Source organism: Anticarsia gemmatalis, chromosome Z (genome assembly GCF_050436995.1).
Source record: "Anticarsia gemmatalis isolate Benzon Research Colony breed Stoneville strain chromosome Z, ilAntGemm2 primary, whole genome shotgun sequence".
Lineage (NCBI taxonomy): Eukaryota > Metazoa > Arthropoda > Insecta > Lepidoptera > Erebidae > Anticarsia > Anticarsia gemmatalis.
Window position 1 is genome coordinate 16547443 of NC_134776.1, and position 17896 is coordinate 16565338.

Sequence of the window (17896 nt, forward strand, 5' to 3'; positions counted from 1 at the left end):
AGTCTGCGCTCAGAGCCTTTGAGCACACATACGACAATGGCGTGGCTAGACATTATCCGCGTACATTGTAATGTAATCAACTTATCTTTATGCTAATCACTCTCATCATCAAAGCGACTGCGATCTATACTTTCAATCAGCATTGACACACTTGTGGCGTCATCCCTAGGGAAATCAGTGGCAAACACTACGAAGTATAATTCACTAACATTAATATGGATGCGTTTTCTCACAATGTACATCTCTAATCGGAATGTTATTTGCATGACAATGAACGTTCACAATAGAGTTGTTCGCTACAAGCAAAAAGTGGCGATACGCCTTTATTCTTTGCGTCGTCAATGGACTGCGAGGCTCGACGATGCAATGTCCAATTATTTCCTTTACAACGGAAACCATTTAATGAATATCAGGTGAACTGTCAATTAGTGTACAATGTTATTAAAACATGCTGTTCCTTTGATATTTTTACGCTTCTCAGTCACAGTCCAAATTTAAACGACAATTCAATTTTATAATATAACAATATCATGTGTAGTATACTCGTCGATGACTTCAACTTAGCACAGTAGTACATAGTTTAATTAAATGTATTTTTAAGTTTAAAGCTGTCACTTGTCATATTAAGTTCTCGCTCAGCTCATCTCTCTGAGACTGCTTTGGTGTACATTAACGCGATTACAGTGGCCCGCAGGTCAACATAATTCGATAATCGAGATTCGGCCATATATAGACAAATTTTCAACTCTACGTTCCAAAACCGACTACCGCCTTCGCACGTTGAGTATCGGACAAAATGTATTTACAGTTTGAACCAAGATGCTACATAATTAATTATTTTAAGCTGGCAGTGGCAGTGGTTCAGGTCGCCACGCCGATACCACTGCGTCGGGAGGTTGTGGGTTCGATTTCCACACGGAACAATTGTTTATTTGTGCGATCCAGAAATGATTGTTTCGGTTCCTGTTGTACTTTGTGTCCGTTGTTTGTATGTTTGTAAAAGTCCCCGCGACACAAGAGCAATTCTTAGTGCGGGAGTTTAGTTGGTTTTAACCTTAGTTGGTTTACTTGGCAATTATCCGTGTGAGTTGACCTAGTGCAGTTTGAAACGCAGGACTCCGCATAAGTCTGTTGATGACGTGTGCAGTCCGATGAGAAGTTAGAACTTGATGATAACGTGTACAATCTAGGGTAAACTTTGAGTACGAACTGCTAATTACACGCAAGTAGGAGCCAAAGCTATGCCGTGTTAGTTTCCTTGAGACGTACAGCTTATATGCCGAGTCATCCTTCAATAAGTTCGAGAGCAATGACTTTACCCCCAACACTGAATGAAATTGTGTTCTGCGAACTATTTTCTAAAAATCCGTTACCATGGAAAATTCACGTAAAAATTGTATACGACAAAACGATCTATTTTGCTGATTACCCATTCATAGAAGATTATGATTAAATAATTGCGACTATGAACATTGACCCCAACCTATATTTATTTTTATTTTGATACTAGCGGACCCGACAGACGTTGTCCTGTCTACACGTTACTAATAAATTAAAAATTTATTAAAAAAACATTGTCCAGCGGACAAAATTGTGAATCTTAACCATTCTCAGATCCCCTTGAACACACACAAAAAATTTCATCAAAATCGGTCCAGTCGTTTAAGAGAAGTTCAGTGACATACACACTTACAGAAGAATTATATAAATATTGATATTATTGTACTTATCTTATCCCATGTTATTTTGACAGGGTGCTACGTCGAGTTTCCTCATCCAAGAGTTGGAGAGGAGGAAGCCTCAGTTGAAGACGCAGTTGGTGTGGATCGGAGCACAGAAGGAACCGGGAATCACATCTAGGACCTGGAAATGGGTTGATGGTAAGATATCAAGCTACGTCTTTACGACACCGTAGAACAGAAAAAAATAAGTGAAATTTAACTTTAACTAAGCAATTATATCACTTTATCATTGAACATGTAAAATACTGGTGTCCAGCTGCATACAGGGAGACTGGAAAGCTGGACGAAAGGCTAGGCTGATGATTAGGCTGTTATGGTATTGATGATTGGATTGACGTCATAATATACACGTACACTAAAATCTTTAAAAAAATGATAAACGTAACTTACGCTTATGACAATATAAATCTATTCTGTTTTATTTTAATCTAATCAAATAAAGCTTTCTTATTTTTTAACATCGCTAGAAGTAGTTCACGAACTTCTTTTAAAAATGTATCTCTCTTCTAGGTGAAGTGGTCTCCAAGCCGACCTGGGGCAAGGATCAGCCGAACAACTACGGCAACGGCGAACAGAACTGTGTCGTGCTGGACGGAGGCCGCACCTGGCTGTGGAACGACGTCGGCTGCAACCTCGACTATCTGCACTGGATCTGCCAGTACCGTGAGTGTCCTACTAGGTACATATCGTTTTATATATAGCCCGGCGAATTGCACCGCGAACTTGGTCAGGTATACCGTTTTATTATTATTTTTACCTATTACTAATATTATATCATAGTTTATCTATAAGCACATCTCACTGAAGACTAATCGTCATGTTTTAACTGGAAATATGTGTCATGTTTCGGTCAGAACATTATGTCATGTTTGTTTTCATAACAAATAGGTAGGTATAGGTTTCTTACTCTTTAACTTCCATCTTTTTTAAATTTTCTGGCACAGGTTATAATAGCCGTGGTTGCAAGTTGACTGAACATAATACTCAAATAATATTTACCAGTCAAATAAGTTGCTCTTCATGAAACGTCAAAAACACCTTTTAGCATAAAAATGTATAATGACGTCATAGTATTTTGAGAGGATTTAACAAAGCTTATTATAATGCCGATTTTATCAAGTTTAATTCTATCCTAATCTAACCAAGTAAAACATTCCATTCTTGCAGAAGAATATTTCGTATCTTTCTTATCCGTAGTCTCAAAGTTGTATTTATTTTTATACTTGATACGTATATGCACTCATTAAGCTTAAGGAAAATCCAACAACCTGTTGTAGTAATCAACAGATAATTGTTTACATATTTATATTATTATGTTTGTACTGTAGCTAAGCGAATGCCGTCGTGTCCTTGTTGTGCTATTCGAAGCTGTGACTTGCGTGATTGCAAGTCACTATAAACTAGCGATGGTTTGATTTATTTATTTGTGATGCTTTTCTGTTAGTATTCTTATTCAACAACGATATGATTATTTCAAATATTTTGTACGAAATTAAGAATATTTTTAATTGACTTTGATTGGAAACTAGTAGGTATTGATATTAACGAAATTTGGTTTTTCGAAAGTAACAAGAGTTACTTACACGATTGATGACGTGAAATTTTTGGATGTCTGATAAAAATATATTGTCAAGGTTTTTAAGCCAATTTAAAATGAGATTTTAAAAGGATGCTTTCTTCAACTGCTAAGTTTAATAACCGCATATCGATGGGTATTGTCTCGGGACTTGTATTTACGCTGACCAATATTAGTTTGAAATTGCTTCGCGTCCTGTCGACGTCATTAATATAGTGAAACAACGTATTCCAACGATATTAGGTCCGATACTCACTGGGCTTTGGTGCGTAAACAAAAGACTGGCGGATTTCGTGTTGGTATTTCATCAGCAGCTCCAATCATTGAACAAATGTTTACTTTGCTCTGTAAAGTGTACACAATCGAATTGCACGGATTTTCTATATACATATGTATAGTTTAATAGTAAAATATTAATAATAGCAACACCGTTGTGATGCCGTAAATAGAGTGTAACGTTCAATGGACGGGGCGGCTTAGAGGATTCTCAGTAGCCACGATCATTTTGATTACGGCCTTGATTAATGCTTGTGCCTTCATTACGTGCAACTGAATACGTGCTTTGCGAGATATATTCGTATCAATGCGTTTGCTTATTCCTAGATTGCAAGCGAAATGTTAATTAATTTTAGTAACACAAAAGTAAGTATTAATTTGTATGCTGGGCTATATATATAACGATATCTAATATCTAAGCGAATTTGTATATTATTTCAAAAAATATTCTGTTGTTTTAAAATGAATAATTCTGGTCAACAGTTCCTCCATCCTGCGGCAGTCCAGATAAACTGCTGAACACCACCATCGAAGGAAACAACTATAAGGTTGGGGCTGAGATCGCGTACCACTGTCCTGAGGGTCACATGCTTATTGGAGACAAGACCAGGGAGTGCAAGAAAGACGGCTTCTGGTCAGGTCATGCACCAAGTTGTAAATGTAAGTAATCTGACCGACACGTATGAAAATTCACCACAACTTCCGGAACTGGATACCTTGAAGCCAAAAAATTTATAATAAACTTCTTTAAGAGTTCACTGTCGCAATACGCGACTAGTGAAGCCTAGTAGATCTTAAAAGCACCTGTTTACAATTTATACCAAAAAATTACTGCAATAATCTTGTATATTACTCCAAGTATAATTTTATTCGTATCCTATTATGCCTTAATAGAGAAAAGGTAGTATGAGAGGTTATCTTCCCTAAACAACAATAGGTACTAATACTACAATCTTATTGCAGACGTTGACTGCGGCGGCCTAACGCCCATCCAAGACGGCGAAGTGACCTTAGTAGACGACAGAACAACCCACGGCTCTAAAGCAGTATACTCATGTCGGGAGAATTACACCCTCGTGGGAGAGTCGGAGCGAGTGTGCGGGGACGGCGGCATCTGGTCCGGTGAACCGCCCAAATGTCTGTTCGACTGGTGTCCTGAACCACCGCCAGTCACTGGGGCTATAGTGTCAGTGACTGGACATAAGGCTGGATCCTTAGCCGCGTACAGCTGCCAGAATGGCTTCATTTTGTTCGGAACATCGGTGAGTACAACCATTTAGTGATAGAGCAGTTTATGTGGTCTACTATAGTTTATTATCAGAGAAGTACAATTTTTGCTTCATATTAACTTGTTTTCCTAAGAATCAAACCAATATCCAGTTTTATACAAAACTGCTACTGCGTTAAGTCATAGTCAATCGTGTTAACTATCAAATAACATCAAGGCACAGAGCAACGATATCCATCAATACTTCTACATGTCCTTGAATACATGCTTTAAACCTCTCCTTACTTTTGTAAGGATCGTACCAAGTGGCGTGCTTTGTCTATGTCTACTCCTATGCGAAGAATGCGTAATTTTTTTATAAGTAAATACCATAAGTACAAAATTTAACATATTTTCAGAGCGTAACATGCACCCTCGGCGGCTCTTGGTCGGGCACCCCTCCGTCCTGCAAGTACGTGGACTGCGGTACTCCCGCTCAGGTCCACAAGGGATCCTTCAAGCTACTGAACGGCACCACTACATACGGCTCCATCGCCCAGTTCAACTGTGAACCTGACTACTGGCTCGCCGGAGCTGAAACACTCACTTGTAACAGAGATGGGAAATGGTCACATGATATACCTTCCTGTGAATGTAAGTTTAATTAATATTTTTACTACTTTAACATTCTCCATTATAGGTGGAGACTCTTGCCCAGCAGAGGGGCATTAAGGGACCAAATTAATTTATTTGTTTTAATTTTATTGAATAGTAAAATATGAAAACGCCCAAGACCACTTTTGGCACTGTTTTTCAGAACTGGAACATGCCTACAAAATTATCATAATTTAGTTAGTCAGAAAAATGTTCAGTGCGAGAATCAACCTTTGACACTCTGAAACATGATGACAAACTTAACTACAGCATACAAGCAAAACAAGTCAACTTTACCCATGCAATAAGTGGTTTTGAACTTCAGGCGTACGTCAAATAAAGCAATAAATAGTCGTGATAGTGACCTGACCTATAAGCCTACCCCTTCTCGCATGTAAGTTAAAAACAGCTACAGTGCGTATTTTTATCGTACAGCCTAGCCTCGAAGATGTAACCGTCTTTTTTCTATTGCAAAACGATTTTTGATCATGTAGGTTAAAAATATAATAGTAGGTTATAAGCGCGATTGAAAATTAGAGGATACGTAATCTTTTTATTACTAGAAGGTTAGACCGAGTTATACCAGTCCTGGTCACGAGCGGACATGTCACATATAACCAAAAATAAAATTCTGTGAGTGAGTGTCCTGTCTGTCTGTATGTCTTACACTATTACGCCTAAACTTCTAAACTGACTAAGATAAAAATCAACAAACAAAATAAAGCGATAGTTACGCCTATCGGAGGAGTCATAAAATCTCAAAAATCCTAAATCTAGTTGTTACATATATCTTTCTGAAAAATCTACTCAAATCTAGTTGTTTATAAATTGTGTTTGTTCCAGTGATCTCGTGCGCCGACCCCGAAGTCCCGGCAGGCGGGTACATGGAGGCATACGACTACAATGTGCACTCCACCATTGACTTCCACTGTGAGAAGGGACACAAGCTCGTCGGCGAGCCCAGCCTCATCTGCCAGCAAGACGGAGAGTGGTCCGGGGAATCACCTAAATGCGAATGTAAGTATATGATTTCCATTCAAAATAATAAATGATTGGCCTAATTACTACTATGTTTCGTTAATCAGAAGTTTCTTACAATTTCGATGTTCGGTAACTATCGTGTGGTTTATTTCATAGGGTTTAGGCTTTGTATTGTCAATAATTATAGTAGGTTTAAAAAATGTAATTTCTTTCACACGAAGCTTATGAATAAATGAATGGAATCGTGGTAAGAATCAACCGACATTTTGTGCAAAGTTGTCATGAATAATATTCATATTTTTAACTTCATTTAATTTTAATTATATTTAATAATTTTGACTACTTTCACTTATATAATCTAATTACAACCACTTATAATAATGGTATGTGCACAAACATATTATAACCTCGCTTATCATGAATATCAATGTGATTGATCTGATATCAATCTGTCAATTGCACGTCCTTATGTACATACATACATGTACTATCGAACCAACTGATTCATGACCCATTTTGCCGATAATTCGCTTGACACCGTCAAAACAGTAAGAATTTCGTCTCTATCGTCAAAGTTGCACTTAGAACATTTTAATCATGCATACGACTGTGTTATGATGTATCTACTACATACAACTTTGACCTTTGTTATTACAGTGCGTAGATACGTTTTCGATAAATCACTCTTAATTTGAATGTAGAATGTAAATAGTCCAAACTCTTCTTGCCAATGTTAAGGAATAATACGTTTATTTTAATTTCTAAAGTAACCAGTTCAAATTAATTGCCATTTAAGTCACTTTTAGAATATTGGTAACATTTTTAATTTATAGAACTCATGTGCGACGTTTGTGCGACAGGTTTGTAGTTCGAAAAGAAAAAGTAAGTTTGTTGCAATATTTGTTAAGGATAACACATTTGAATTAACAGTATGCGCTAGTATTTCTGGTTTTTAAGTGTTTTATATTGAATTAGTATAAAGTTATTGAAACAAAGGACTGATGTTCTTTTAGAAATAATATTTAAGTTGCGTTTATAATAGAGTTTTTGTCAATGTTTTACTAAATAAAGATACTATTGACCAAAATTGTGTATCAATTCCTTAACCGGGTAATAACTATGCTGGTTACCCTATATTATTTAATTTTTATAGTTACATTATTTCCTATAATGGCCGAATAAACCATGCCCTGAGTGGGTATCGAACCCACTCCTGACGCGTGGCAGTCGTAACATCAACCCACTAAGCCTGTTGAAAACGATAACAAAGCATTATTGTATTGGCGCACAAAGATTGGTCGCAATAATGACAGATATCAAATTCATCACCAAGGAAACGAAGGTTCAAGCCAATTTCGACCTACGCGTATATAGACGTGTTTTAGAAAATGAGCACATGGTGGGTCATGATTCAGTTTGTTCGATAGTACATAATATACAATCTTGAATCACTTATCTATCTATATCTTCTATGTACTGTTGATTGTCAAAATTTCCTCGAAACGATTCCTTGTTAGGTCCTATACCAGTCTTATTCATTATTCAAGTTAGACGAGAATTTCCTATTAGAATACTAAAAAAATATTTCAAATTAAAATATAAAAAAAAGGTTGTTCAGAAAGATAAAATCACTGACAGACAGTTTCAGTGAATTGGATAAATTTTACAGTTTATGACCACTTGAAAAAAAGCCTAGATTATCCTCGAAGCTCGCAACTGTCTTTCATTTGCACAAAAAGACTAAATAACTCTTCGAACGACCTAATATAATACAATTCATTAGAAACTTAACTGTTCAAAATGTTTAAACCTTTTATTTAAAAGTTATGAGGTAACAAACAGAAAAAAACAAAAGAAACATACAGTCGAATTGAGAACCTCCTTCTTTTTTGAAGTCGCCTAAAAATGTAATACTTCAGATTACTTCACGTTTTTGTACAAAAATATAAAACTAATATTTATTTCCAGACGTGGACTGCGGCAAGCTTCCTCCTTTGCCATACGGCTCGGCGGAGCTGCTGAACGGTACCACGCACTTAGGCAGTGTGATCCAGTACTCTTGCACCACTAACTACAGGCTCGTGGGACCCGTCAGGCGAGTCTGTACCGAAGACTACCAGTGGAGCGACTCTCCACCCAGATGCGAAGGTAAGAAAAGAAAGAAAATGTATACTGTTGAATTCGGTAACGTGCCCGGTATATGATAATATACTGGTCCTGTGTAGCTTAGGGCTAGTAGCAAAACGGCGTAGACTATCAGGCATTTACAGGCGTAATGTTGTAAAAAATGTAAGCATGAATATAAAAAAATACTTAGTCCGCAGAATAGATCTTCACTCAGCAGTAGTCAATTAAGTGTTTAAAAATCTTTACAGAGTCGTTGATCCGTCTCAATAACTATAATTAAAACTATAAAAAGATATAACTGCCTTTATTTCTTAAAACTGTGTATAAAAAAATTTACGTGGCAAATTCAACCCGTACAATTATACTATAGACACATTTTATATCCAATTGTCATCATCAATCATGATAAGACTAAAATTTTGACCGTCCTAAGACGTTAAACTAAAATAATCTAATACCTGAATTTATTGGAGTAGGTATTGGTCAAATGTAACCGATGTAATGTGATCATAAGAGGCGGGCCTGACCGCAATATTTGTGTAACTGACCGCGGTACCCTCAAGAGAGCAATATAATGCTTATTGTCAGTTAAACGGCTTTTCAAGTTCAAGTTCAATTCCCAACACATCATTTATAGCTATTTAACTGTATCTGGAAATGTTTCCAATCGTGTTACACTTGCTACTGCAACGGGAAGTGAATAATTTTATTAACGTTCACTATTGTACCTCTGGGATTTCTTTACGGGTATCCAAAATTATTGACTACAACTTAACATCCACCGCGCCGGCCATTTGCGGTCTTTAAAAACCATTCATGCAAGCTTTCTTAGTCATACATATTATATTATTTTCTTCGTGGAATAATCATTCAAATCATAATCAAGGTATATTTTTATTCCTATTAGTTACTCAAATACATTTTTACACTATACGAGTATTTAATCTCAGCAATCAGCAATCGAAATTAAATTAATCATACTGTCAAATTCCGTTTCAAATTTTTTCGTCCGAAAAACATTATACCTACGCAATTAGAGATATTTTCACATTTAAAAGTAATTAGGTAATGTGGACATGTTTGTTGCTCGTTTAGTATTGGTGTCTACCTAGAGAAGGTGCTATATTAATATCAAGTTATGTGATCATGAGATATAGCCTGACTTCTACTAGATTAGGTCGGAGTTATTCGATTATGACATGTTCGGTCAAGTACCGGAGTTGCAAATGACATCGCATAATAATCTTAGGTGTACTATACGTATATAAGGTGTATGTATCTAGACATCGTACTACCATGATTATATCAGTGTCCGTCTCAATACGCTTGATGTCTGCAAGTTTCACACTTGCATATTGTATATAGTCTTTATTTAACCCTAGAAAGATAATCATATTGTGTAGTTATGTAAAAAGATACTTATGTGTAAAATTCACGTGGTCATTATATTTCAAAATGGGTGCAACTTACCTTTTTGACACGAAGGTACACAGTACTGTCCCAGCGACCAGTGAAATGTCCGAAACGCACAGCAATGCATTCGCAGTATTTAGAAAGATAGAGCGATATTTCGCAAACGCATGCGTAAATTTTACGCAGTATATTTTTCTAGGATTAAGTACATATACTTAATAATTTAGTGCCTACTTATCGGTAATCGATCAGTGCGTTAAGCATCTTTAGCTAATTATTCACGTTCAATTTCTAAGACAAAATCTTAATAGCTTATTAATATTTTTAATATTAAACGCTCCGTTAAGCTATAAATATGTAGGATAAATATACATAGGTATGATACGTGAGGAAATATTCGAGGAATAAGATTATTGCGTTATAAGCTGCTAGTGCTAATCGTATTTATGGATATTTGCCTGCACACTTCGAAGATATCAACTGAATGATGACGTGGTACCTGGACCCAGCTATGAGGAACTATACGGAAGCCACTTGTCTCCCGTGTTTTACTTTCTTAGTTAAACAACTGAACCGGTTTAAGCAAAGAGTATAGACGGATACAGACATAGGCTACTTTTTACACCCGAATAAGTGCCTTTACCTACACGCTCTCTCGCGCGTATTTAGGAGACCCAGGATTAGCGACGGGAAAGACGGCGCGCTCTTCGCTCACGTTTTCTTCGCGGGTTTTTTTCCTTTCCGTGCGTGTAAAGGCACCTAATGCTGCCGTTCTTGTCATTTACTGAGTTCAATATTACAAAGGATATTTCTTTTTCAGAAATCCGTTGCGCTGACCCCATAGTGCCTGAGAACAGTATCGTGTCAGTGACTGGTAATGATCGTAATCACGGTCGCACGCTGATCAGAACGTCGGTGTCCACGAGCGTCGGCAACAGCTACCGTATCGGCGCGCTGGTCAAGTACCGCTGCGAGCGAGGATACAAGGTGGTCGGCGAGAGTCTCTCCACCTGCGAGGATAATGGACAGTGGAGCGGAGTCACGCCGAGATGTCAATGTAAGAATATGACTATTTTACTAGTCAGAAAACAGAATTGTAATCTCTTGATGTACATATGTGGGATCTGTTTGCTGTTTGCGGAATTTGCAAGAATTTTAATATTTTCTTTTTGGTAGAATAGAATTTATCAGAGAGATTAATAGTAAAGTTATAGAAAAAATCAATTTAGTAGCCTACAACACAGTTTTGTCTTCTCTAGTAATAATTATAGGTAATTAAGTTAACTTAACAGTACCTATATTAAAACAGTTGGCGTTAGGATTGCAAGAACACAACATTTTTTCCTAACACATAAATTCTTCATCAGACGTGGATTGCGGAACTCCTGGCCTGGTTCAGAACGGTAAGGTGACCCTGGCCACGAACGCGACGTACTACGGCGCGGCGGTGCTGTACGAATGCGAGGAACACTGGCAGCTGGACGGTGTCTCCCGCAGGCTGTGTCAGGACAACGGCACCTGGAGCTCTGAGGCTCCCGTTTGTATAGGTAATACAATATTTACTAACATTTCTATGAATTGTTATTCTACATAACGACCGGTCGATAAATCTTCAGTCAAATAAAAATACCGTAAATGTCATTCGGTCTTGAAAAGTGTAAAATATCGTATTGTATTTACATTAGATCCTGCCTATCCCCATAAGCACAAAACGTGAAAATATTTTTTTTAGTTTTTATATTTTGATCTTCGGAAATCTTGATTGTGTTAATTTATTAAATTTAGTTAAATAATGATTCCGCGTTTAGAATACAGTAAAGAAAGTTTGATAGAATCTCGTAAAACAAACTTGTTGGACGTAACATTTCGCAAACTTATTGCCAGTTACCGCGGCGAAAAGTATGCTAACGCCATCTAGTCTCGTTTGGCGCAGACAAAGTATATTGCTATTACCTAGTTTAGAATGTCTTATTACCATCGTAAGTAGAACATAAAATTAGTTCCATACTAATTTGTTTAACAACATTAATTATGTATCCACTGAAAATATATAAATTTAAAACTTATACTTAGGCTGATGTGTATATTTCTGTTAGTTTTACTTTTACCTAGCAGATAGAAAATTGTTACTTACAAAGTCTACATATTTAATACTTATCCTTATCTTTTCTTTCTTTTTCGCAGAGATCACATGCCCAGACCCGTCGATCCAGATTAAGGGTAGCACAGGTCTATTAGTGGCCACCTCGACGCTCAGTATTGGCGGCGCGGCGCACTACCGCTGCGAGCGAGGGTACAGTCTGCAAGGAAACCAGACCAGGACCTGCATGCCGAGGGGACAGTGGAGCGGAGCCCCGCCCGTTTGTATACGTGAGTACAAGTACAAACTAAATGACTTATGTTATTTTTTTTAGTTTACGTTGAATATTATCGAGGAGGTTTTAGTCAGAAAGTTCACATATATGATTGGTAATGATTTATAAACGATGACGCTGAAATACAGAAGCTATTTCAAGAAATTGAGCCTTTGTTAAGCCTTACTCTTAGATCAGGTGTAAAACACAAGCTAAGCATTAGTGTAACAAGGTATTAAAAAAAATGACTTCTACCTATAATATTTCTAATTTATCTTTCTTATCCACAGCGATTGACTGCAAGTCACCCGGCACTATCGAGAACGGCCGCATCATCATATCGAACAGCTCCACATTGTTCGGCAGTTCGATCGAGTACCACTGCTTGCCGCAGTTTCAGCGCGTGGGGCCTTTCCTTCGCAAGTGCATGGACGACGGCCGGTGGTCGGGAGAAGAGCCGAGCTGTGAGATCATCAGCAATGAGGCAGCTGAGAATGGAACCTTGCCGCTGAGCGTCGGCGTCGGCTGCGGCGTGGTGCTGTTTTTACTCATGCTGCTTGGAGTTATTTATTTGAGGCTGTAAGTATTATCTAGTTAAGTTCTAGTGGTATCGACTCTTGTCTTACACTTGCTTTTAACGAGCACGTATTATGTTTTGCATGGACTTAAGAACAAACATCATGAGATGCATTTTAGGCGACAGTAAATGAAGCATTTTCATCAATTGTACTGGCAATCGCATACGGTCGATTTATAAATATCTCTGTATATGTTATTCAAATCAATTTATTTCTGCGTTACAGCCGAAAAGCCACACCAGTGAAGAACACAGAGAACATCGAGGGTGCAGAACGGAAGGAAGACCAGAATGCGGCCGTGATGAGCTATGCGATGTTGCACGACTCTAACGGGCGCCACATCTACGACCACGTCACCGACAACGTGTACGACTCGCCCTACAGCGAGAGGATCGCCGACAATGTCGCGTACGGACGCAGGAGCGACACTGACTCGGCCTATGAACCCGAACCCACGGGACCGAGCGCCGTAGTCACCATCAACGGAGTCGCCGTCCGTTGACCGCTCAGCTCCTCACAAGTGGCTCGAAAGACTTTCTAGGTAACCAAATCCGACGCTTAATTGGTGTTCCTCAGTGTAAATGTTACCTGTAAATTCCCCCCTGGTTACCATTGACTCGAGTGTTCAAACGATACGATAGTTTTAGGGTTAGTTGAGAGTGAACGGTCACCAACCCTTACTAGGTATTGTACCAAAGATGTAAATGTGTTGGATTTGTATGGAATGTTTAAGATTGCAATTCTTTGTAACTTCGTTATTATTTTTTTAAACTCTAACCAAAAATACTTGCCGTTATTTAAACTAATATGGTTTTGACCTGTTATCAGAAATATTGATCTAGTCTATGTTTTACGAATTGAATTAACAGACCTGGTGAAATAACAATTACCAATATGGACAGGGTTCATTACATACTAAGTGCTTTTCATTATTCGAATGTCAGGTTATGGAATTGTAATCTTAAATGGTAGGGTACTTTTGTGTCTATAATTAGAACATAAAGTATTTCGGATAAGTTTAGACAACTATGTATTTAGTTATAAAATTGTATTTATTGTTGTATAACGAACGATTAGGTTTGATGCCAAAATAATTCTGCTAATTGCTTTGTAAACGCATTAAATTAAGGAATAGACTATTTCCCCATTGTTCCTTTTGAAATATTAGTATCTTAATCAGAGTGACTAAAATTGTGTTATTTAATAATCACGGTGGTTTATAGTAACTGAGTAGTTATCACTAATGTCTCACCCAACCCGCTTGTGTTTGCTTATTTACTGTTTTGTACATATTATTTAAGTTAGCGTTTAACTATTATCACAGCTGCCTGTAAAGTATATTTTTACGTCTTATATTGTAAATAATTTTCTATTTCATTCTACAAAAGTGGACCTAATTGATTATTAGATAGGTTTAGGTATTATTGTGGTAGAAACTTAATGTATAAGTTATTGTTTTTTTTACTTACGTAGACTTACCTTTTTACTTTTTCTTTGATGCCTCTTTAAAACTAATGTTATAAACTGAGTACGTTTTATTTCACGAACTTTGTGACTGGGCCATGGCAGACTTTTAAAAACTGGAAGGTTTAACATATACTTAGGCTTACTACACACATATTCTTTGCGGCATTGATCTGCCTAGCCGGACGGCAAAACCGAATATGAGTAGATGAACCCGATGGGCACAAGCCGAAAGTGTCCTACTTACTTCGAGTCGATTTTGCTGTTTAATTCATATTGCCGAACAGAAATATGTGTGTAACCTTTACACTATTCGAACAACGTTGATCTCTATCCTAACGCGTGTACGCACTGCCAGTTAGACTTACAGCTTCCCTTCTCTCATGTCATGGTTCACACATGAAGTTCTTATTTTAAGTATACATCAACGAGATTTTAACCTAATAATGTGATTAATTATGATAAGTGTTCATCAGATTGACATAATAATTATTTTTTTGTTATATTTTATATGTACAATAATTACGATTTAGATGGATTCGTTAAATAAATGTTCTGAATGTGATCTTCTGATGTTTTATTTTTTTCTTGATTTCTGTGCGTGTGACTTGTGGATAAAGTTCAAGACCAATATTCTTATTCATTTGTAGAACCTTTGACTTCAGTTAATGTCTTTCGAACTCATAGTAGTAAGTTTAGAGCAACATAGAACCACGATAAAATAAATAGTAATCAATACTTTTGTGCGTTTTTTCTACAAAACGTACAATACTTCAAATCTTTGTTCAGTGTTCAGTATCCTGAAGATCTGTTTGATGGCGATAAATTAAGATACAAATCTTGTACGTGTTACGTAAACAAGTATTATGTGGTCAAAGTATGTAGGTAGATGTATTCAAATAAAAAAACATTTTTGGTTTTTACAAACTCAATTTATTTGTATATAAAATTGACAAGACATCAAGAAGACAACGATAGCTTCGTAACATAGTAGTTATATGTTCATAAATAAATATAATTATAGTATATTAGTTATGTTTATTTACATATATAGATATTTTAGTAGCTCACGGTGAATGTGTCACCGTAATTTGAAAATATTATACAATATACATACTTATTTAAACAATAAATATAATATTTGAGAAATATAGACAGATTATTTGAATTATTAGTAATAGACGTCCATTTTGTTCAGAGTAAGAGATAACTTAATTTATAACACATCTACTGGTCGTAGCGAGAAAGTTCAATTTTTACCGAATTTTATATCCCATTGCATTGCCCAGCGAAGGTTTTGTTGCTGTTTAGAATAACAATGCGATATCTGATTAATTTCATAATTTGTTTTTCAATATGTATGTCCAATTCACCAGCTATATTAACCCTAGATCAGAAAATGCCCCGACAAATGTTACCATTGCAATTGAATTCGGTTGTTAATTAAATGACCCCTTATTTTGTTGTGTTAACCACTAAATATGACAAAAAGGCACTTTAAGACCTAGAGGATAAACTGAGATTGGACATTAATATTGCGTTTTACCTTGCGTAATGCCTACTACACTTACACTTACATATTCGGTTTAATATTAATCGGCCGGGAGGCAAACCTATGAAAAAAAAATTCGGGAAAAATGCCGCTCGACATCGCCGCGCCCGAATGTTTAAACCGAATTATGACGATCGCACCCAAAGGCCTACCCGATCGCCACAAGCCGAACAAGTGCAGTAACTGCTTCGAGTCGGTTTTGTTGCTCGATAAATACAAGCGAATCGAAAATGACCCGAATATGTGTGAAGCAAGCTTGAGACTACGTGCGCTTGAAGACCATTCGGTTAATTCAATTGATCAATTCACACCAGGGATGGTTCTGTTACTTGTACCTTCCTCACAACGACCAAGCTTACAAATTAACAATAAACATAATTTCAACATCAACACATAGATACGAAATCTTAATAGACTAAAACATTTTAGAAACATTGAAAATACGGCGATAATTATTTGATATTTCGTTGAAAATGTTGCAATGAGATGATTTCGTACATCAGCGAAGATTTCGACAGCGGCGACAGATACTTTTTGTTGACAGAAAATGTTTTAAAATTATAACAGTACTTACACATAGATACAGACACCTACTAGAAGTTAGTAAAACACTCTTGTCTTATAATTTATACTCGATACGTAACACGAACTTTTCTCGTATCAGTATCACTCGAGATGGGATCACAGCACTTTATATTCCACTTTCATTGCTTAACCAACATTTAAAATTAAGACCTGGTTTCACTACTTCTGGATAAGTACCGGGAAGCTTATCATTAGAAATTTTGACACGTTTTTTCAAACACTTGCTGTCATTGTATATCGGATTGGTATTCGATCCCACGCGGGGCAAACATTTTTGCGATTCACGAAGTTGTTTCGGGTTTGTTAAAATCGTGTTTGTATGTTTGTTAAAATCCACGACACAGGAAAAATTCTAAGTGCGGAAATTGTGTAAAAAAGAAAAAGTATCAGATTACCTACTTGCTAATCAAAGTAACAGCACATTCGTGAAAATAACTGTCAAAATTCCTCCTGATATGCTATCTGATTGAGATATTTAGGAGTGATGAAACCAGGTCTTAATATTGTTAAGTTATATCATTACAAAATTTGACATTCAACAATTATTCGATTGGTTTAATTACACATAATTAACATCGAAATATTTATTAATGTTTATGAAGTATTTCACGAATGCATAACAATCTTGTAATGATATCAATAGTGTTACAATAATCATACGATTTACGAACATTTGCAGTTACATTACGTACTTGAAATGTATCACAAGTGTCTTGATATCAGTACAAAATCCTTGAGTTGCTAACACACAGAAAAAAACGTCTATTATTTTTGTATTTTTCATTTTATTAAATATCCTGAAACACTGAAAATGCGGACTCAGAAAATGTTTTAGGAAGTTGGGAAACATTGGTATACGAAGTCGAAAAATAGAGTTTTACCTAGGAATACTAACAGGAGGAACTTTTGAAATCATACCAAACGTTGAAGCGAAAACAATAATAATGAATAAATTTGTAATCATAGCTACGATTATTGGCCTACATATTTTTCTTATTAGATTGAGAACTAGATGCCTACATACAAAAAATATTATCCTACGTAGTAATTATGGTGTATGATGCTTTTAATAAATGTGAAGCTGTTGCAGCTGGGCAAGGGTCTCCTCTCGGAATGAGGGAGGCGTTAGGCCTTGAGTCCACAGTGCTGGCCAAGAGTCCCGGGTTGGGGACATAATAAAAATATAGTAATCTTGACGTTTATACTAAATTATCTACACGTTTGGCATATTAATGGAGGGAAAGAGAATCTTTGGGAGTTAGAGGAGAGAAACTCAGAGTCCGCATTGTAGGCAAAACCAGTTATATTATATTGATATGCATTACATCTAATACAAATAATATAATTATGTACTAATATTATACTAGGAATTATACTAAACATTGGT

General features: G+C 36.5%; 1 protein-coding gene across 2 annotated transcripts in view; it reads left to right on the plus strand.

The window, feature by feature from the left end:
• Window positions 1-14937, plus strand: part of fw (CUB and Sushi multiple domains furrowed) — a 112271-nt gene extending 97334 nt beyond the window's left edge. For both annotated transcript variants that reach the window (XM_076134589.1, XM_076134590.1), the window contains exons 7-18: window positions 1754-1880; window positions 2253-2405; window positions 4078-4254; window positions 4558-4856; window positions 5221-5455; window positions 6299-6472; window positions 8405-8584; window positions 10797-11033; window positions 11344-11523; window positions 12161-12346; window positions 12621-12909; window positions 13134-14937. In XM_076134589.1, the coding sequence (XP_075990704.1) occupies window positions 1754-1880; window positions 2253-2405; window positions 4078-4254; window positions 4558-4856; window positions 5221-5455; window positions 6299-6472; window positions 8405-8584; window positions 10797-11033; window positions 11344-11523; window positions 12161-12346; window positions 12621-12909; window positions 13134-13410 (2514 nt within the window). In that variant the 3' untranslated portion in view covers window positions 13411-14937. The remainder of the gene's footprint in view (window positions 1-1753; window positions 1881-2252; window positions 2406-4077; window positions 4255-4557; window positions 4857-5220; window positions 5456-6298; window positions 6473-8404; window positions 8585-10796; window positions 11034-11343; window positions 11524-12160; window positions 12347-12620; window positions 12910-13133) is intronic.
• The last annotated feature ends 2959 nt before the right edge of the window (window positions 14938-17896 follow it).